The 16,869-nt window shown below is 41.8% G+C and overlaps 1 protein-coding gene across 1 annotated transcript; it reads right to left on the reverse strand.

Annotated features, from left to right (window-relative positions):
• Positions 1 to 1,538: 1,538 nt before the first annotated feature.
• On the reverse strand, positions 1,539 to 16,514 carry LOC124038625 (p53 apoptosis effector related to PMP-22-like). The gene is made up of 3 exons (XM_046354696.1): positions 16,072 to 16,514; positions 4,554 to 4,694; positions 1,539 to 3,393 (listed from the first exon to the last, which is right to left on the reverse strand). The coding sequence occupies exons 1-3, from the start codon at positions 16,274 to 16,276 to the stop codon at positions 3,182 to 3,184; spliced, it is 558 nt and encodes a 185-aa protein (XP_046210652.1). The 5' UTR covers positions 16,277 to 16,514; the 3' UTR covers positions 1,539 to 3,181.
• Between the last annotated feature and the right edge of the window lie 355 nt (positions 16,515 to 16,869).

Here is a 16,869-nt window from a genome sequence, read left to right on the forward strand (position 1 = left end):
ATCACTGCACCTGTACATAGCACATCTGTAAATAGCCCATCCAACTACCTCATCCCCATACTGTATTTATTCATTTATCTTGCTCCTTTGCACATTCATCTTCTGCACATCAATCACTCCAGTGTATAATTGGTATATTGTAATTACTTTGCCACCATGGCTTGTTTATTGCCTTACCTCCCTATCTTACCTTATTTGCACACACTGTATATATACTTTTTCTACTGTGTTATTGACTGTATGTTTGTTTATTCCATGTGTAACTCTGTGTTGTTGTATGTGTCAAACTGCTTTGCTTCATTCTTGGCCAGGTCGCAGTTGCAAATGAGAACTTGTTCTCAACTAGCCTACCTCGTTAAATAAAGGTGAAATTAAAAAACAATAATAATAATTGCATCCTCTCTAGCCACTTTGAACAGCATATAGCCTGTAAGAATGGCCCAAGCAGCGTTGATGACATTATGCAAATGTTTTGGAAAAGTGCATTGGACTTGGTGTGAACAAAATTGCTGTGCATCAAGTGGTATCTGTATTTTTTTCAGAATTTGGACAAAAAGAGCACAATGCAGTTTGAGATAAGGCCTTAAAAATCAAGCCTACTTGATGGTAATAGCGCTCAATGTTGCCCCTAGTGACTGGTTTTGAATTCGTTTCCCGACATCCTCAGGACACGGATAGACATCTAATTTGAAAGTCAGTCTTGAGTGACCTACCTGTGCAAAACGTTTGATTGTGCTATTTTTGTTATAAACACACACACATGGCCGGTCCTTGCCTTTTTTGGGCCCTGAGTGAGATTTGGTTGGGGGGCCGCACACCTTGCGGGCAAAACATTTTTGTTGCTCCTTTGTCGATGGTGGAGAGAATTGTTTTAAGTATATTAAAAAGTACATCCCATTTTGCCATGGGGTGGAGAGAAAGTATTTGAAGGTTTAAAGCAAGTTTTCTGGAATTCTACACATTTTGCCATGGGGTGGTTTTATAACAAATTCCATGCAATTCTACACAGTTTGTCATGAATTATGCCATGTTAATGATATCGGAGTGAGACTATAAAAATCAATGGGGGCCACATGGAGGTCAGGGCCCCTGGGCACGTGCCTTGCAAGTTTAGATACTAATCAAAAAATTGGTAGCTGACATGCTAATTAATTGACTGTCTGACTGACATAAGAGAAAATTTGCTGATGTACAAATCAAATCAAATTTTATTTGTCACATACACATGGTTAGCAGATGTTAATGCGAGTGTAGCGAAATGCTTGTGCTTCTAGTTCCGACAATGCAGTGATAACCAACAAGTAATCTAACTAACAATTCCAAAACTGTCTTATACACAGTGTAAGGGGATAAGGAACATGTACATAAGGATATATGAATGAGTGATGGTACAGAGCACATTTAGAAAATGTTACCTGTGTTGCAATTGTGTGTTCTACTATTGTAACTTAACAGTAAGACTACAACTAAGTTCCCTCACCAACACATTCACACACACAGCCATGGAGACACACGCAAACACGGTCTGAAGATATAACTTGATGAAAAAACAACTCTTTATTGCATAAAAAGACACTGCTGAAAGTTATATATTTAAAAGGACTAAATAAACCCAAAAGATTATCACCAGAATATTGATATGACATTTTCCATTCCAACTGAAATATGACTTGAGTTGAGTCCATAGAATGTCCCCTTCATTGTCAACCACACATTTTGCAATTCTGAAAAATGAAGGCACGTCCGAGTATGACATGACACTAGTCTTCTTTTGCAGACTCATCACCTGATGCTGTTGAAAGACGCTACATTGTCTTCTCTAAGCATTTATAAGTCAAATGCTGAATGAACTGTATATCTAAAAGTCTGTATTTGGGTGCTTCATGTTGGTTACCATTATCAGCACATGGAATGGACATTCAATCTGCAGTGCCGAATATCAGCGTTATAGCGCGGTTTAAATTTATAGGTGATTGAATCCACAATCTACAGATTGAATCCAGGCCAAATGTGTATTTCTCCTTTATTTGTTTTAGTTTTCACAACAATACAATCCAGCAATACCCATTCATAGGAAAATCAAGAACAATGTCCAGCAATACCCAATCAAGAACACGGTCCAGCAATACCCATTCATAGGCAATCAAGAGCATTGTCCTTGTTGGAGTAAGAAAACTTAAATGTAAAAAAAGAACAGAAAATCTTAAAACACGGCTGTGTGTTGCATAATACAATGACTAGAAACAGAATTCTTAAAATAATCGAATAAAAGCAAATCAACACTTTCCTCTTTCCTTGCACCATGCACAGTATACATTCATGTTTACATTTTCCCTACTGTACTTACAATTCAGTTTAGCCAGGAAATGACCTGAACCATTAAAATTAGGATTAAAGTGAATACATTTTTGAAAAGCGACATCTTAAAACCTCAACAATCCTGCAGTCAAATACATGATCTTTGTGTGTAGGGCATACACCCTCTAACTCAGCTGGTTAGAACACTTGACATTATCCATCAACTCTTGGATGGAGTCCTTACCGTTGATATTAAGTGCACTTCTGTGATTTTGCATTCAACTAATTTAAGGATAAGATTATGGCGGTTTATGCTAATTTTTCATGTATAATCTGCCATATTGCTTCCGAGTCACTTCAACTACTCTACACAAACATCAAATGTGGAAAAACATTGAAGGTGATAGAAAAAAGGCCACTGGAAAAGCCATACCTGGCAACCTCCTTTGGTAACATGTGGACCACTCAAATCAATATGGGGATCAGTATAGGGGCGGAAATAGGGCACATCTATGGGATCCTTCCAACGGAGAGGGCATTCAGCGTTGTTAGAAATGACAAAAGTGACCTCCAATGATATGTCTAAGTGTCAGTGTCCTCTGTGGTGGCAGAGGTGCTTCTGTTCGCCTGGGGCTGCATCTCAATAGTCTAAAGTGGGCTTCCTTTCCTTTATCTGGCTGATATGAAAGAACCTGAGCAGGTGAAAGTAAATTCTTGGTAGATGACTATTATATTGCTTTCACAGTCCTGTTTTGTTTTCCTCAGTGCAAATAAAGGGAAGGAGATGAAGAGAAGAGAAGGAGATGAGAAGGGAAAAAGAAGATAAAGGGAAGGAAGTCACTTCAGACTATTGAGATGTAGCCTGGGGGTGTCCGTGGTTCCTCTAAGCTGAGGTATAGATGTATTTGGTCTTGGCGAGGCCCGTGAGCTCATCCTCGTAGCGAGGCAGGCAGCAGAAGAGGATCCCACAGCCGATGCAGAGGATGGTGGCCCCCCAACCGAAACCGTAGGCCCAGGTGTATTCGTAGTGGCCCTCGAAGATCAGGTCATTGAACCTGACTGGGTAGATGATGAGGCCAATGAACTGAAGGACCACTGTGGTGAGAAACAGGTAGAACAGAGATTTGTCAGTGGTGGATCATTCAGGAACAGAGAGGGTCATCAGTGATGGATCATTCCAAACAGGGGAGGAGGCTGACTCTGTGGAACAGTGACACATAAGTGTGAGAGTCTACCAAAACTAGCGTGAGGGTGTGTGAACTTCAATCTCTAGGGCTTAGATGTAACAACAAGTTAGAGCATGTGTCATTTAGATTAGAAGGTGGATAACTAGATTAGAAGGTGGATAATAAAATGGATGTACTGTGAGGTAAAGTTGATATTTTACACATTCACTGTATGGATGGCGAATCACAAAGTGGGATCAAACAATGGATCACATAGCGATGATTACTACTGTTAGTACTTGACATCCACATATACTGGTGATCCAGTCAGAATTAGTTCTAAATACTAATACTTATTTACTACACTCTAAACACTGGGAAAACATTCCCATGAGAGGACGGCGGCTTTATAGTCAGACACCTCTATGATTCAATTATGTCTGAGACAGTGTCAGGGTAATTCTGAGTGGCTGTGTATTCTCTCTTTCCCCTAGGCATAGGCTGGGCTAGGCTATCAGGTTTCATACTAGGGTGGCAGCTGCAGAAGGGACGGGCATAGGGAGGAGGGGGAGTGTTCCTATTATCTCACTATCAGTGCTGTGACTCAGCCAGATACAGAACATTCTCTCAGCCCTTCCCTGAACCTCAGAGCAGAGTAGGGACACAAACAACTCCCACTCCCTCTCATCATTGGCAACGGCTAAAATAAGAAGACTAGCTTTAAGACTCACCAACTCCACAGTAGCTATGGTTGCCATGCTACTTCAGCCCCCTTTGAACGTGGAGGAGCATAGGAAGCACTAAAGTATGTGAGTAATTGTAGTTTGAGGTTTGGAGCAATACATTGAGGAAGGCCAAATTAACAAAGGAAAGACAGTTGTTAATATTTCACTACGTCTTCAATAACTAACTTCTCATCCATTAGCTCAGACACTTGAAGTACAAAAACATAAGGGAGCGGTTTCCCTGACACAGATGACGCCTAATATTGGACTAAAAAGCATTTAATGGAGATTGCTTTTTAGTCCAGGAGTAAAATTAATCCGGGAAACCACCCCAAGAAGAACAGAAAGGTGTTGTGTTTCTTACCAGTGATGAAGAGCAGGACCCCAATGACAGGCAGAAGGCTGATGTTGAGGGTGCAGCAGAGAGCGATACAGGAGATGATGAAGGCTATGATAAGGATGATGAGGCCGATGATCATAAGAGCTGCCACAGCCTGGGCCCAAGCTGAAAAGACAACAAGCAATGTTTAGTACAGTGCTTTCAGAAAGTAGTCATACCCCTTTACTTATTTCACATATTGTTGTTTTACAGCCTGAATTTAAATTGGAGATTTTGTGTCACTGGACTACACACAACACCCCATTTTGTCAAAGTGGAAGTAAACATGTGTCAGGAGTAAACATGTGCTTAACAAGGCACATAATAAATTGTTTGGCAATAATAGTGTTTTTGAATGACTACCTCATCTCTGTACTCTACACATACAGATAATTGTAAGGTCCCTCAGTCGAGCAAAGAATTTCAAACACAGATTCAACCACAAAGACATGGGAGATGGGTGAAAATGTAAAAAGCAGACATTGAATATCCCTTGGAGCATGGTGAAGTTATTACTTACATTTTGGATGGTGTATCAATACACCTAGTCACTACAAAGAACAAGGTTTCCTTCCTAACTCAGTTGCCGGAGAGGAAGGAAACCGCTCAGGGATTTTACCGTGAGGCCAATGGTGACTTTTAAACAAGTTCAATGGTTGTGATAAGAGAACTGATGGATCAACAACATTGTAGTTACTCCACAAAATAACCTAAATGACAGAGTGAAAAGAAGGAAGTCTGTACATAATACAAATATTCCAAAACATGTATCCTGTTTGCAATAAGGCACTACAGTAAAACTGTAAAAAAATATTTAAAAAAACTTTATGTTCTGAATACAAAGTGTTATATTTTGGGGCAAATCCAACAACACTTCACTGAGCACCACTTCATATTCTCAAGCATGGTGGTCGCTGCATCATGTTATGGGTATGCTTGTCATCTGCAAGGACCAGGGAGTGTTTTTAGGATAAAAAGAAATGGAATAGAGTTAAGCACAGGAAAAAGGAAAAATCCTAAAGGAAAACTTGGTTCAGTCTGCCTTCCAACATATACTGTGTGACAAATTCACCTTTCAGCAGGACAATAACCTAAAACACAAGGCCAAATATTCACTGGAGTTGCTTACCAAGATGGCATTGTATGTTCCCGAGTGGCCTAGATACAATTTTGACTTAAAAATCGTCCTGAAGATACATGGCAAGACTTTAAAAATGTCTGTCTGGCAAAGATCAACAACCAACTTGACAGAACTTGAAGAATATTAAAAAGAATGTGCAAATATTGAACAATCCAGGTAGGCCAGTTGAGAACAAGTTCTCATTTACAATTACAATTTAGCATTAACACTGGAGTGAGACGTGCAGATGATTATGTGCAAGTAGAGATACTGGGGTGCAAAAGAGTTGGGTGGGCTATTTACAGATGGGCGGTGTACAGGTGCAGTGATCGGTAAGCTGCTCTGACAGCTGATGCTTAAAGTTAGCGAGGGAGATATGTCTCCAGCTTCAGTGATTTTTGCAATTCGTCACTGTCAGAGAACTGGAAGGCGGCCAAAGGAGGAGTTGGCTTTGGGGATGACCAGTGAAATATACCTCCTGGAGCGCGTGCCACGGGTGGGTGTTGCTATGGTGACTAGTGAGCTGAGATAAGACGGGGCTTTACCTAGCAAAGACTTATAGATGACCTGGAGCCAGTGGGTTTGGCAAAGAATAGGAAGAGAGGGCCAGTCAACAAGAGCATACAGGTTGCAGTGGTGGGTAGTAATATAGGGATTAGGTGACAAAACGGATGGCACTATGATAGACTGCATTCAATTTGCTGAGTAGAGTGTTGGAGGCTGTTTTGTAAATGACATCGCCGAAGTCAAGGATCGGTAGGATAGTCAGTTTTATGAGGGTATGTTTGGCAGCATGAGTGAAAGAGACTGTTGCAAAACAGGAAGCTGAATCTAGATTTAATTTTAGATTTAACATGTTTAACATGAGTCTGGAAGAAGAGATTACAGTCTAACCAGACACCTAGGTATTTGTAGTTGTCCACATATTCAGAACCGTCCAGGGTAGTGATGCGGGTGGGCAGGGGCAGCGATTGGTTGAAAAGCATGTATTTGCATTCTTAGAGACTTACCCAGAAATCTTATACCAACAGGCGCTTGAACAGTTTCTATCCCCACACAATAAGACTGATAAATAGCTAACAAAATAGCTACACGGACCGAGTTTACCTTGATTCTTTATTGACCTTTTAATTCAGTAGTTGATCGCTCTATGCACACTCACAGGGCAATACACATGCACAGACACTGTCACTACAACACACACACACACTCACTCACTCCATCACCTGATCACTCACACACATTTATACTGACTACATACCCGCACACCCGCTCACATACCACCATCTGTGAATTGATTGCCCCCCATCTAGCTTCAGAGTTTGTTCTGTTAGGTGACCTAAACTGGAATATGCTTAACACCCCGGCAGTCCTACAATCTAAGCTAGATGCCCTCAATCTCACACAAATCATCAAGGAACCCACCAGGTATAACCCTAAATCCGTAAACATGGGCACCCTAATTGACATTATCCTGACCAACTTGCCCTCCAAATACACCTCTGCTGTCTTCAATCAGGATCTCAGCGATCACTGCCTCATTACCTGTATCCGCTACGGGTCCGCGGTCAAACGACCACCCCTCATCACTGTCAAACGCTCCCTAAAACACTTCTGCGAGCAGGTCTTTCTAATCGACCAGGCCTGGGTATCCTGGAAGGATATTGACCTCATCCCGTCAGTTGAGGATGCCTGGTCATTCTTTAAAAGTAACTTCCTCACCATCTTAGACAAGCATGCTCCGTTCAAAAAATGCAGAACTAAAAACAGATCTAGCCCTTGGTTCACTCCAGACCTGACTGCCCTCGACCAGCACAAAAACATCCTGCATCGGACTGCAATAGCATCGAACAGTCCCTGCGATATGCAACTGTTCAGGGAAGTCAGGAACCAATACACGCAGTCAGTCAGGAAAGCAAAGGCCAGCTTTTTCAAGCAGAAATTTTCATCCTGTAGCTCCAACTCCAAGACGTTCTGGGACACTAAAGTCCATGGAGAACAAGAGCACCTCCTCCCAGCTGCCCACTGCACTGAGGCTAGGTAACACGATCACCACCGATAAATCTGTGATAATCGAAAACTTCAACAAGCATTTCTCAACGGCCGGCCATGCCTTCCTCCTTGCTACTCCAACCTCGGCCGACAGCTCCGCCCACCCACCCCCCCGCAGCTACTCGCTCAAGCCTCCCCAGCTTCTCCTTTACCCAAATCCAGATAGCAGATGTTCTGAAAGAGCTACAATACCTGGACTCGTACAAATCAGCTGGGCTTGACCCTCTATTTCTGAAACTGTCCGCCACCATTGTCACAAACCCTATTACCAGCCTGTTCAAACTCTCCTTCGTATCATCTGAGATCCCCAAGGATTGGAAAGCTGCCACGGTCATCCCCCTCTTCAAAGGCGGAGACACCCTGGACCCAAACTGTTACAGACCTATATCCATCCTGCCCTGCCTATCTAAGATCTTTGAAAGCCAAGTCAACAAACAGATCACTGACCATCTTGAATCCCACCGTACCTTTTCCGCTGTGCAATTCGGTTTCCGAGCCGGTCACGGGTGCACCTCAGCCACGCTCAAGGTACTAAATGATATCATAACCGCCATCGATAAAAGACAGTACTGTGCAGCAGTCTTCATCGACCTGGCCAAGGCTTTCGATTCTGTCAATCACCATATTCTCATCGGCAGACTCAGTAGCCTCGGTCTTTCTAATGACTGCCTCACCTGGTTCACCAACTACTTCTCTGATAGAGTTCAGTCTGTCAAATCGGAGGGCATGTTTTCCGGTCCTCTGGCAGTCTATGGGGGTACCACAGTGTTCAATTCTTGGGCCGACTCTTTTCTCTGTATATATCAATGATGTTGCTCTTGCTGCGGGCGATTCCCTGATCCACCTCTACGCACACAACACCATTTTGTATACTTCTGGCCCTTCCTTGGACACTGTGCTATCTAACCTCCAAACGAGCTTCAATGCCACACAACACTGCTTCCGCGGCCTCCAACTGCTCTTAAATGCTAGTTAAACCAAATGCATGCTTTTCAACCGTTTGCTGTTTGCACCCGCACGCCCGACTAGCATCACCACCCTGGATGGTTCCGACCTAGAATATGTGGACATCTATAAGTACCTAGGTGTCTGGCTAGACTGCAAACTCTCCTTCCAGACTCATATCAAACATCTCCAATCCAAAATCAAATCTAGAGTCTGCTTTCTATTTCGCAAGAAAGCCTCCTTCACTCACGCCGCAAAACTTACCCTAGTAAAACTGACTATCCTACCGATCCTCGACTTCGGCGATGTCATCTACAAAATTTTGTTACTAAAGCACCTTATACCACCCACCACTGCGATCTGTATGCTCTAGTCGGCTGGCCCTCGCTACATGTTCGTCGCCAGACCCACTGGCTCCAGGTCATCTACAAGTCTATGCTAGATAAAGCTCCGCCTTATCTCAGTTCACTGGTCACGATGGCAACACCCACCCGTAGCACGCGCTCCAGCAGGTGTATCTCACTGATCATTCCTAAAGCCAACACCTAATTTGGCCGCCTTTCCTTCCAGTTCTCTGCTGCCTGCGACTGGAACAAATTGCAAAAATCTCTGAAGTTGGAGACTTTTATCTCCCTCACCAACTTTTTACTTTTTAACCTATTTATTGCCTACCTCCTCATGCCATTTGCACACAATGTATATAGATTCTTTTTTTTCTACTATGTTATTGACTTGTTTATTGTTTACTCCATGTGTAACTCTGTGTTGTTGTCTGTTCACACTGCTATGCTTTATCTTGGCCAGGTCGCAGTTGCAAATGAGAACTTGGTCTCAACTAGCCTACCTGGTTAAATGGTGAAATAAAAAAATGTAAAAAATAAAACATACAAACTGTGCTACTATTTATCTTATATTCTGTTGCCTAGTCACCTTACCCCTATACATATCAATCCAGTATCCCTGCACATGTAAATATGGTATTGGAACTAACTTGTTAAAATTTACTGTATACAGTATGCTATTCTTACTTACTTAATTGTGTATTTCATTTTTTATTTTTATTATTTCTCGTTTTATTTTTTTCATCTAGTAGTACATTGTTATTGATTAATGGTTGGGTTTTGAGTTTGTAAGAAAGGCATTTCACTGTCCTTGTAACATTGAAACTTGAACTTGAATAAATGTGATTCTAACATGTATCGACTCAGGGGTGTGAATATTTATGTCAATTAGATATTTCTGTATTTAATTAAAAAAAATAAACAAGTTCAAGTTCCAAGTTTTATTAGAGTCGTATGTCATGTACATGAAACACATGGTTTACACCGTCTAACAAAATAGTTACTGGCAGGTTCATGCTGGACAAAGCAACAACAATAAGAAATAAGAAAATATAAGAACATGAACAAAAAGTAAATGTCAGTAGAATAGAATAAACTATTTAGCATAAGTATAATAGAGGAAGGCCAAATTTAGTCAAATATTTACACCTATATTAGGTAAGGAGGTTAGTACATTGTCATGCCGCAACACAAATATTGCAATGAAACCAGTGTATTAGAATAAATGTATGAATGAATCCTGATAGGTTTGCTCCGCATTGCAATGAAGCCTTTGTTTTACAGTATCACAACTGCATCGTATTTCAACACATTACTGGTGGTAGGTTACTGGTTACACATTACTGGTGGTAGGTTACTGGTTACACATTACTGGTGGTGGGTTACTGACATCTGTTGCATGCAAATGCAGAGCTCACACCTTAAATGATTCACTCTCTGTCTACCATCGGGATTAAATGGCAGGCAGCCTACGCCTGAGCTTCAGGCACTGCAGTCATGCCTTCACTTACCTCTAACAGACAACAGGATCCTAGTCTAACAAGTTTAACTTCGTGTGAACTAAACCATACAGAAGAGTATCATTCAAACATTAAAACAGATGTACAGAGAGGTGGCGTGAGAAAGGATAATGTCCCTTGTGTTCAGAAAATGTAGATATTCTCACGCTCAAAATGATGTGCTTCTCAAGTCCATGGTCGAGAACAGTTTTAGTGTATTAGTAGCCGACTGTTACAGTTGTTTGACTGTTGCAAAGGATCTCTTTAAAATGTTAGTGCGAGTACTTCAATCTAATTCAAAAAGTGTGATGTGGACAGCTCACAGGGCCGAGGATAGCTCACAAATACACCTGAGTCTAAATACTCTCCAGAAGGGGAACATCTGCCTTGTGTCTTTTCTAATCAAGTTCAAAATAAACAAACAATGACAAACCAATGTTGTTCATTTGAAAAAGTATGGGTCTGAACTTAAATCGATTGAATCAGTTGAGTCGTCATCTACAGCGATTAAGTACAGATTCTATAATTGAGTTTGGCAGTGTTTTGTTCAGGTGTACGTTTGAGTATTGTTGATGTCATTCATGCACTGTGCATTTTAAATGAGCAAGTTTTTATGTGACTCCAAGCTAAGAGGTATGCTTGCAGTTTTAGGTAGGCTCCATCACATTGATTTGGCAACAAAAACTTTACATAGGCTAATAATCACAAAAAGCTTAACCTCATCAAGCAATTCCTATTATTGAGTGATTATCATTATTGAAAGAGATCATGATACCTCACATCTCAAAATAGGGCTACATAATGTTAGATCCCTTACTTAAAAGGCAATTATAGTCAATGAACTAATCACTGATCATAATCTTGATGTGATTGGCCTGACTGAAACATGGCTTAAGCCTGATGAATTTACTGTGTTAAATGAGGCTTCACCTCCTGGCTACACTAGTGACCATATCCCCCGTGCATCCCGCAAAGGCGGATGTGTTGCTAACATTTACGATAGCAAATTTCAATTTACAAAAAAAATGACTTTTTCGTCTTTTGAGCTTCTAGTCATGAAATATATGCAGCCTACTCAATCACTTTTTATAGCTACTGTTTACAGGCCTCCTGGGCCATATACAGCGTTCCTCACCGAGTTCCCTCAATTCCTATCGGACCTTGTAGACATAGCAGATAATATTCTAATCTTTGGTGACTTTAATATTCACATGGAAAAGTCCACAGACCCACTCCAAAATGCTTTCGGAACCATCATCGACTCAGTGGGTTTTGTCCAACATTCTCTGGACCCACTCACTGTCAGTAATACGCTGGACCTAGTTTTGTCCCATGGAATAAATGTTGTGGATCTTAATGTTTTTCCTCATAATCCTGGACTATCGGACCACTATTTTATTACGTTTGCAATTGCAACAAATAATCTGCTCAGACCCCAACCAAGGAACATCAAAAGTCGTGCTATAAAATCACAGACAACACAAAGATTCCTTGATGTCCTTCCAGATTCCCTCTGTCAACCCAAGGACACCAGAGGACAAAAATCAGTTAACCACCTAACTGAGGAACTCAATTTAACCTTGCGCAATACCCTAGATGCAGTTGCACCCCTAAAAACTAAAAACATTTCTCATAAGAAACTAGCTCCCTGGTACACAGAAAATACCCGAGCTCTGAAGCAAGCTTCCAGAAAATTGGAACGGAAATGGCGCCACACCAAACTGGAAGTCTTCCGACTAGCTTGGAAAGACAGTACCGTGCAGTACCGAAGAGCCCTTACTGCTGCTCGATCATCCGATTTTTCTAACTTAATTGAGGAAAATAAAAACAATCCGGAATTCCTTTTTGATATTGTCGCAAAGCTAACTAAAAAGCAGCATTCCCCAAGAGAGGATGACTTTCACTTTAGCAGTGATACATTCCTGAACTTCTTTGAGGAAAAGATTATGATTATTAGAAAGCAAATTACGGACTCCTCTTTAAATCTGCGTATTCCTTCAAAAGCTCAGTTGTCCTGAGTCTGCACAACTCTCCCAGGACCTAGGATCAAGAGAGACGCTCAAGTGTTTTAGTACTATATCTCTTGACACAATGATGAAAATAATCATGGCCTCTAAACCTTCAAGCTGCATACTGGACCCTATTCCAACTAAACTACTGAAAGAGCTGCTTCCTGTGCTTGGCCCTCCTATGTTGAACATAATAAACGGCTCTCTATCCACCGGATGTGTACCAAACTCACTAAAAGTGGCAGTAATAAAGCCTCTCTGGAAAAAGCCAAACCTTGACCCAGAAAATATAAAAAACTATCGGCCTATATCGAATCTTCCATTCCTGTCAAAAATGTTAGAAAAGGCTGTTGCGCAGCAACTTACTGCCTTCCTGAAGACAAACAATGTATACGAAATGCTTCAGTCTGGTTTTAGACCCCATCATAGCACTGAGACAGCACTTGTGAAGGTGGTAAATGACATTTTAATGGCATCGGACCGAGGCTCTGCCTCTGTCCTCGTGCTCCTAGACCTTAGTGCTGCTTTTGATACCATCGATCACCACATTTTTTTGGAGAGATTGGAAACCCAAATTGGTCTACACGGACAAGTTCTGGCCTGGTTTAGATCTTATCTGTCGGAAAGATATCAGTTTGTCTCTGTGAATGGTTTGTCCTCTGACAAATCAACTGTAAATTTCGGTGTTCCTCAAGGTTCCGTTTTAGGACCACTTTTGTTTTCACTATATATTTTACCTCTTGGGAATGTCATTCGAAAACATAATGTTAACTTTCACTGCTATGCGGATGACACACAGCTGTACATTTCAATGAAACATGGTGAAGCCCCAAAATTGCCCTTGCTAGAAGCATGTGTTTCAGACATAAGGAAGTGGATGGCTGCAAACTTTCTACTTTTAAACTCGGACAAAACAGAGATGCTTGTTCTAGGTCCCAAGAAACAAAGAGATCTTCTGTTGAATCTGACAATTAATCTTAATGGTTCTACAGTCAGAAAAATTTAAAAAAAAAATTAATCCATGCTTTTGTCACTTCTAGGTTAGACTACTGCAATGCTCTACTTTCCTGCTACCCGGATAAAACACTAAATAAACTTCAGTTGGTGCTAAATACGGCTGCTAGAATCCTGACTAGAACCAAAAGATTTGATCATTTTACTCCAGTGCTAGCTTCTCCACTGGCTTCCTGTCAAAGCAAGGGCTGATTTCAAGGTTTTACTGCTAACCTACAAAGCATTAGGTGGGAGCAAGCCCATGTATCTCTCTGATTTGGTCCTGCCGTACATACCTACACGTACGCTACGGTCACAAGACGCAGGCCTCCTAATTGTCCCTAGAATTTCTAAGCAAACAGCTGGAGGCAGGGCTTTCTCCTATAGAGCTCCATTTTTATGGAACGGTCTGCCTACCCATGTCAGAGACGCAAACTCTGTCTCAACCTTTAAGACTTCACTGAAGACTCATCTCTTCAGTGGGTCATATGATTGAGTGGTAGTCTGTCCCAGGAGTGGGAAGGTGAACGGAAAGGCTCTGGAGCAACGAACCGCCCTTGTTGTCTCTGTCTGGCCGGTTCCCCTCTTTCCACTGGGATTCTCTGCCTCTAACTCGATTACAGGGGCTGAGTCACTGGCTTACTGGGGCTCTCTCATGCCGTCCCTGGAAGGGGTGCGTCACCTGAGTGGGTTGATTCACTGATGTGGTCATCCTGTCTGGTTTGGTGTCCCCCCCTTGGGTTGTGCCATGGCGGACATCTTTGTGGGCTATACTCAGCCTTGTCTCAGGATGGTAAGCTGGTGGTTGAAGATATCCCTCTAGTGGTGTGGGGGCTGTGCTTTGGCAAAGTGGATGGGGTTATATCCTTCCTGTTTGGCCCTGTCTGGGGGTGTCCGCGGATGGGGCCACAGTGTCTCCTGACCCCTCCTGTCTCAGCCTCCAGTATTTATGCTGCAGTAGTTTATGTGTCGGGGGGCTAGGGTCAGTTTGTTATATCTGGAGTAATTCTCCTCTCCTATTCGGTGTCCTGTGTGATACTAAGTGTATGTTCTCTAATTCTCTCCTTCTCTCTTTCTTTCTCTCTCTCGGAGGACCTGAGCCATAGGACCATGCCCCAGGACTACCTGACATGATGACTCCTTGCTGTCCCCAGTCCACCTGGCCGTGCTGCTGCTCCAGTTTCAACTGTTCTGCCTTATTATTATAAGACCATGCTGGTCATTTATGAACATTTGAACGTCTTGGCCATGTTCTGTTATAATCTCCACAAGGCACAGCCAGAAGAGGACTGGCCACCCCACATATGCTCTCTCTAATTCTCTCTTTCTTTCTCTCTCTCGGAGGACCTGAGCCCTAGGACCATGCCCCAGGACTACCTGACATGATGACTCCTCGCTGTCCCCAGTCCACCTGGCCGTGCTGCTAATCCAGTTTCAACTGTTCTGCCAGTGATTATTACTATTTGACCATGTTGGTCATTTATGAACATTTGAACATCTTGGCCATGTTCTGTTATAATCTCCACCCGGCACAGCCAGAAGAGGACTGGCCACCCCACATAGCCTGGTTCCTCTCTAGGTTTCTTCATAGGTTTTGGCCTTTCTAGGAAGTTTTTCCTAGCCACCGTGCTTCTACACCTGCATTGCTTGCTGTTTGGGGTTTTAGGCTGAGTTTCTGTACAGCACTTTGAGATATTAGCTGATGTACGAAGGGCTATATAAATAAATTTGATTTGAAATGTGATTTGATTAATAAATTAGTCTGATAATATTAAAACAATGTAGATACAATAGTAATTACTGTGTTATTACACAATATACAGAGAAAATGTAAACGTTCACACGGGTTTGATTGTGAAGACAAATAACTCCCATATCATCCATGCAACATGACACCACTAATTCCAGAGAATCCCTCCATGCCATCTTCCCACCCAGGAAGGGACAGTAAGTGGCCCTTGGAATGGACAACATCCGGCTGAGGTTGATTAATCACAACAAAGTTATGTTCCAGTGGTAATATATCAATACTAGTTCATCTTGATGGCACCAGTCAGATAGCGACATTACAGCCAACTGCACTCACCAAAACATTGTTAACCTTGGACCAGCAGCACTGACTCCAAATACACTGCATAATAAAAAGGAATATATCATTCTCCTTGATTTGTATTTGACTAGTTTGTATTTGACTGTTCCAAAAACAGGTTGCCAACAAACACATACAAAGTTGTGGGGGAGTGGGTTATTTAATGACGTTTTTCGGCAGCTAGTTAGCTTGGTGAACTGATCATGCTACTTTGTATGTGTTGTTTGTTGGCAAACCTTGTACTTTGGAACAGATTCCTGTTGGAACGTTCCACAAATTACACCCACCCCAGATCAGCCTTACTGTGAGCAGTCTCCAAATCAAATTCTGAATACATACACACTAAGTACAGTAGGCTATATTGTCAAATAATTAATATGGTGTTATTTTCCTTGTCACTATGATTAGGGCTGTTAAGTGAATGTTTATAGATGGTTTTACAACATGATACTTACAGAATTCCATGAGAGATTTGCATTCCCAGTTGTCATTCCGACCACGGCATTGACTCCACATACTTGCGTAGTGGGACTTTGCGTCCTTGTCCTCAACCCACCCCGAAGTAGCAGCGATTGCAATAATGTCAAATATAATCGCAAAAAGCAAAAGAAGTGGTACGATCCACCTGCATCTTGGATACGCAATTCCACAGCGAAACATATTCGACAAAACAGAACAGACAGTGGTGATAGAAGCGGTCAGGCGTCCAAATACCGTATGGGTTTGTGTAGGCTACACTTTTGTTTACTGATCAAATCTAAAAGCCCCACCCTAGTTTGCAACGTAATCCATGCACAGTGGCCTAAACCTGTTTAAATGACTTGGAATGGCATGCAGGCTCATTCTCGTCAGGTTTAGCGAAGGGGCGAGAGTCAACCCAACCAGCATCTCAAGCCCAACCCATTGACAGTGGCCGCAATACAAACACTTAAAAAACACACCCTAGCCCCTCAGCCCTTAAGTGGACACTTCTGATGACGTTTCATAACGTCTGACGATTATACACCGTTTTAAATGAACTATTTGTATTTTATTTACAATTATCAACAAACAAAAATAATAGTCACATGCAAACAAGCATACATACAAACTATTTACATTGCCAGGAATCCTAAAGAAACTAATCATATTCATTCATAATACAAGTTTGAATTGCCTTTTTGTTTTTCATTTTTGTTAAAGTAGTGCTATATTGTTTAAATTCATTTATAAAGGGAAACAAATAGGTTTTGAATTAGACCATTTGCATTTCT

The sequence above is a fragment of the Oncorhynchus gorbuscha genome, linkage group LG06 (assembly GCF_021184085.1).
Source record: "Oncorhynchus gorbuscha isolate QuinsamMale2020 ecotype Even-year linkage group LG06, OgorEven_v1.0, whole genome shotgun sequence".
Classification (NCBI taxonomy): Eukaryota; Metazoa; Chordata; class Actinopteri; order Salmoniformes; family Salmonidae; genus Oncorhynchus; species Oncorhynchus gorbuscha.

What these genes read in the sequence shown, in the direction of transcription:
- LOC124038625 (XM_046354696.1), bottom strand. Translation starts at nt 16,276, where the DNA reads ATGTTTCGCTGTGGAATTGCGTATCCAAGATGCAGGTGGATCGTACCA. An exon ending in CAAATCTCTCATGGAATTCT is followed by an intron (nt 4,695 to 16,071) that starts GTAAGTATCATG and finishes TTGTCTTTTCAG; the next exon opens with CTTGGGCCCAGGCTGTGGCA. An exon ending in GGTCCTGCTCTTCATCACTG is followed by an intron (nt 3,394 to 4,553) that starts GTAAGAAACACA and finishes TTCTCACCACAG; the next exon opens with TGGTCCTTCAGTTCATTGGC.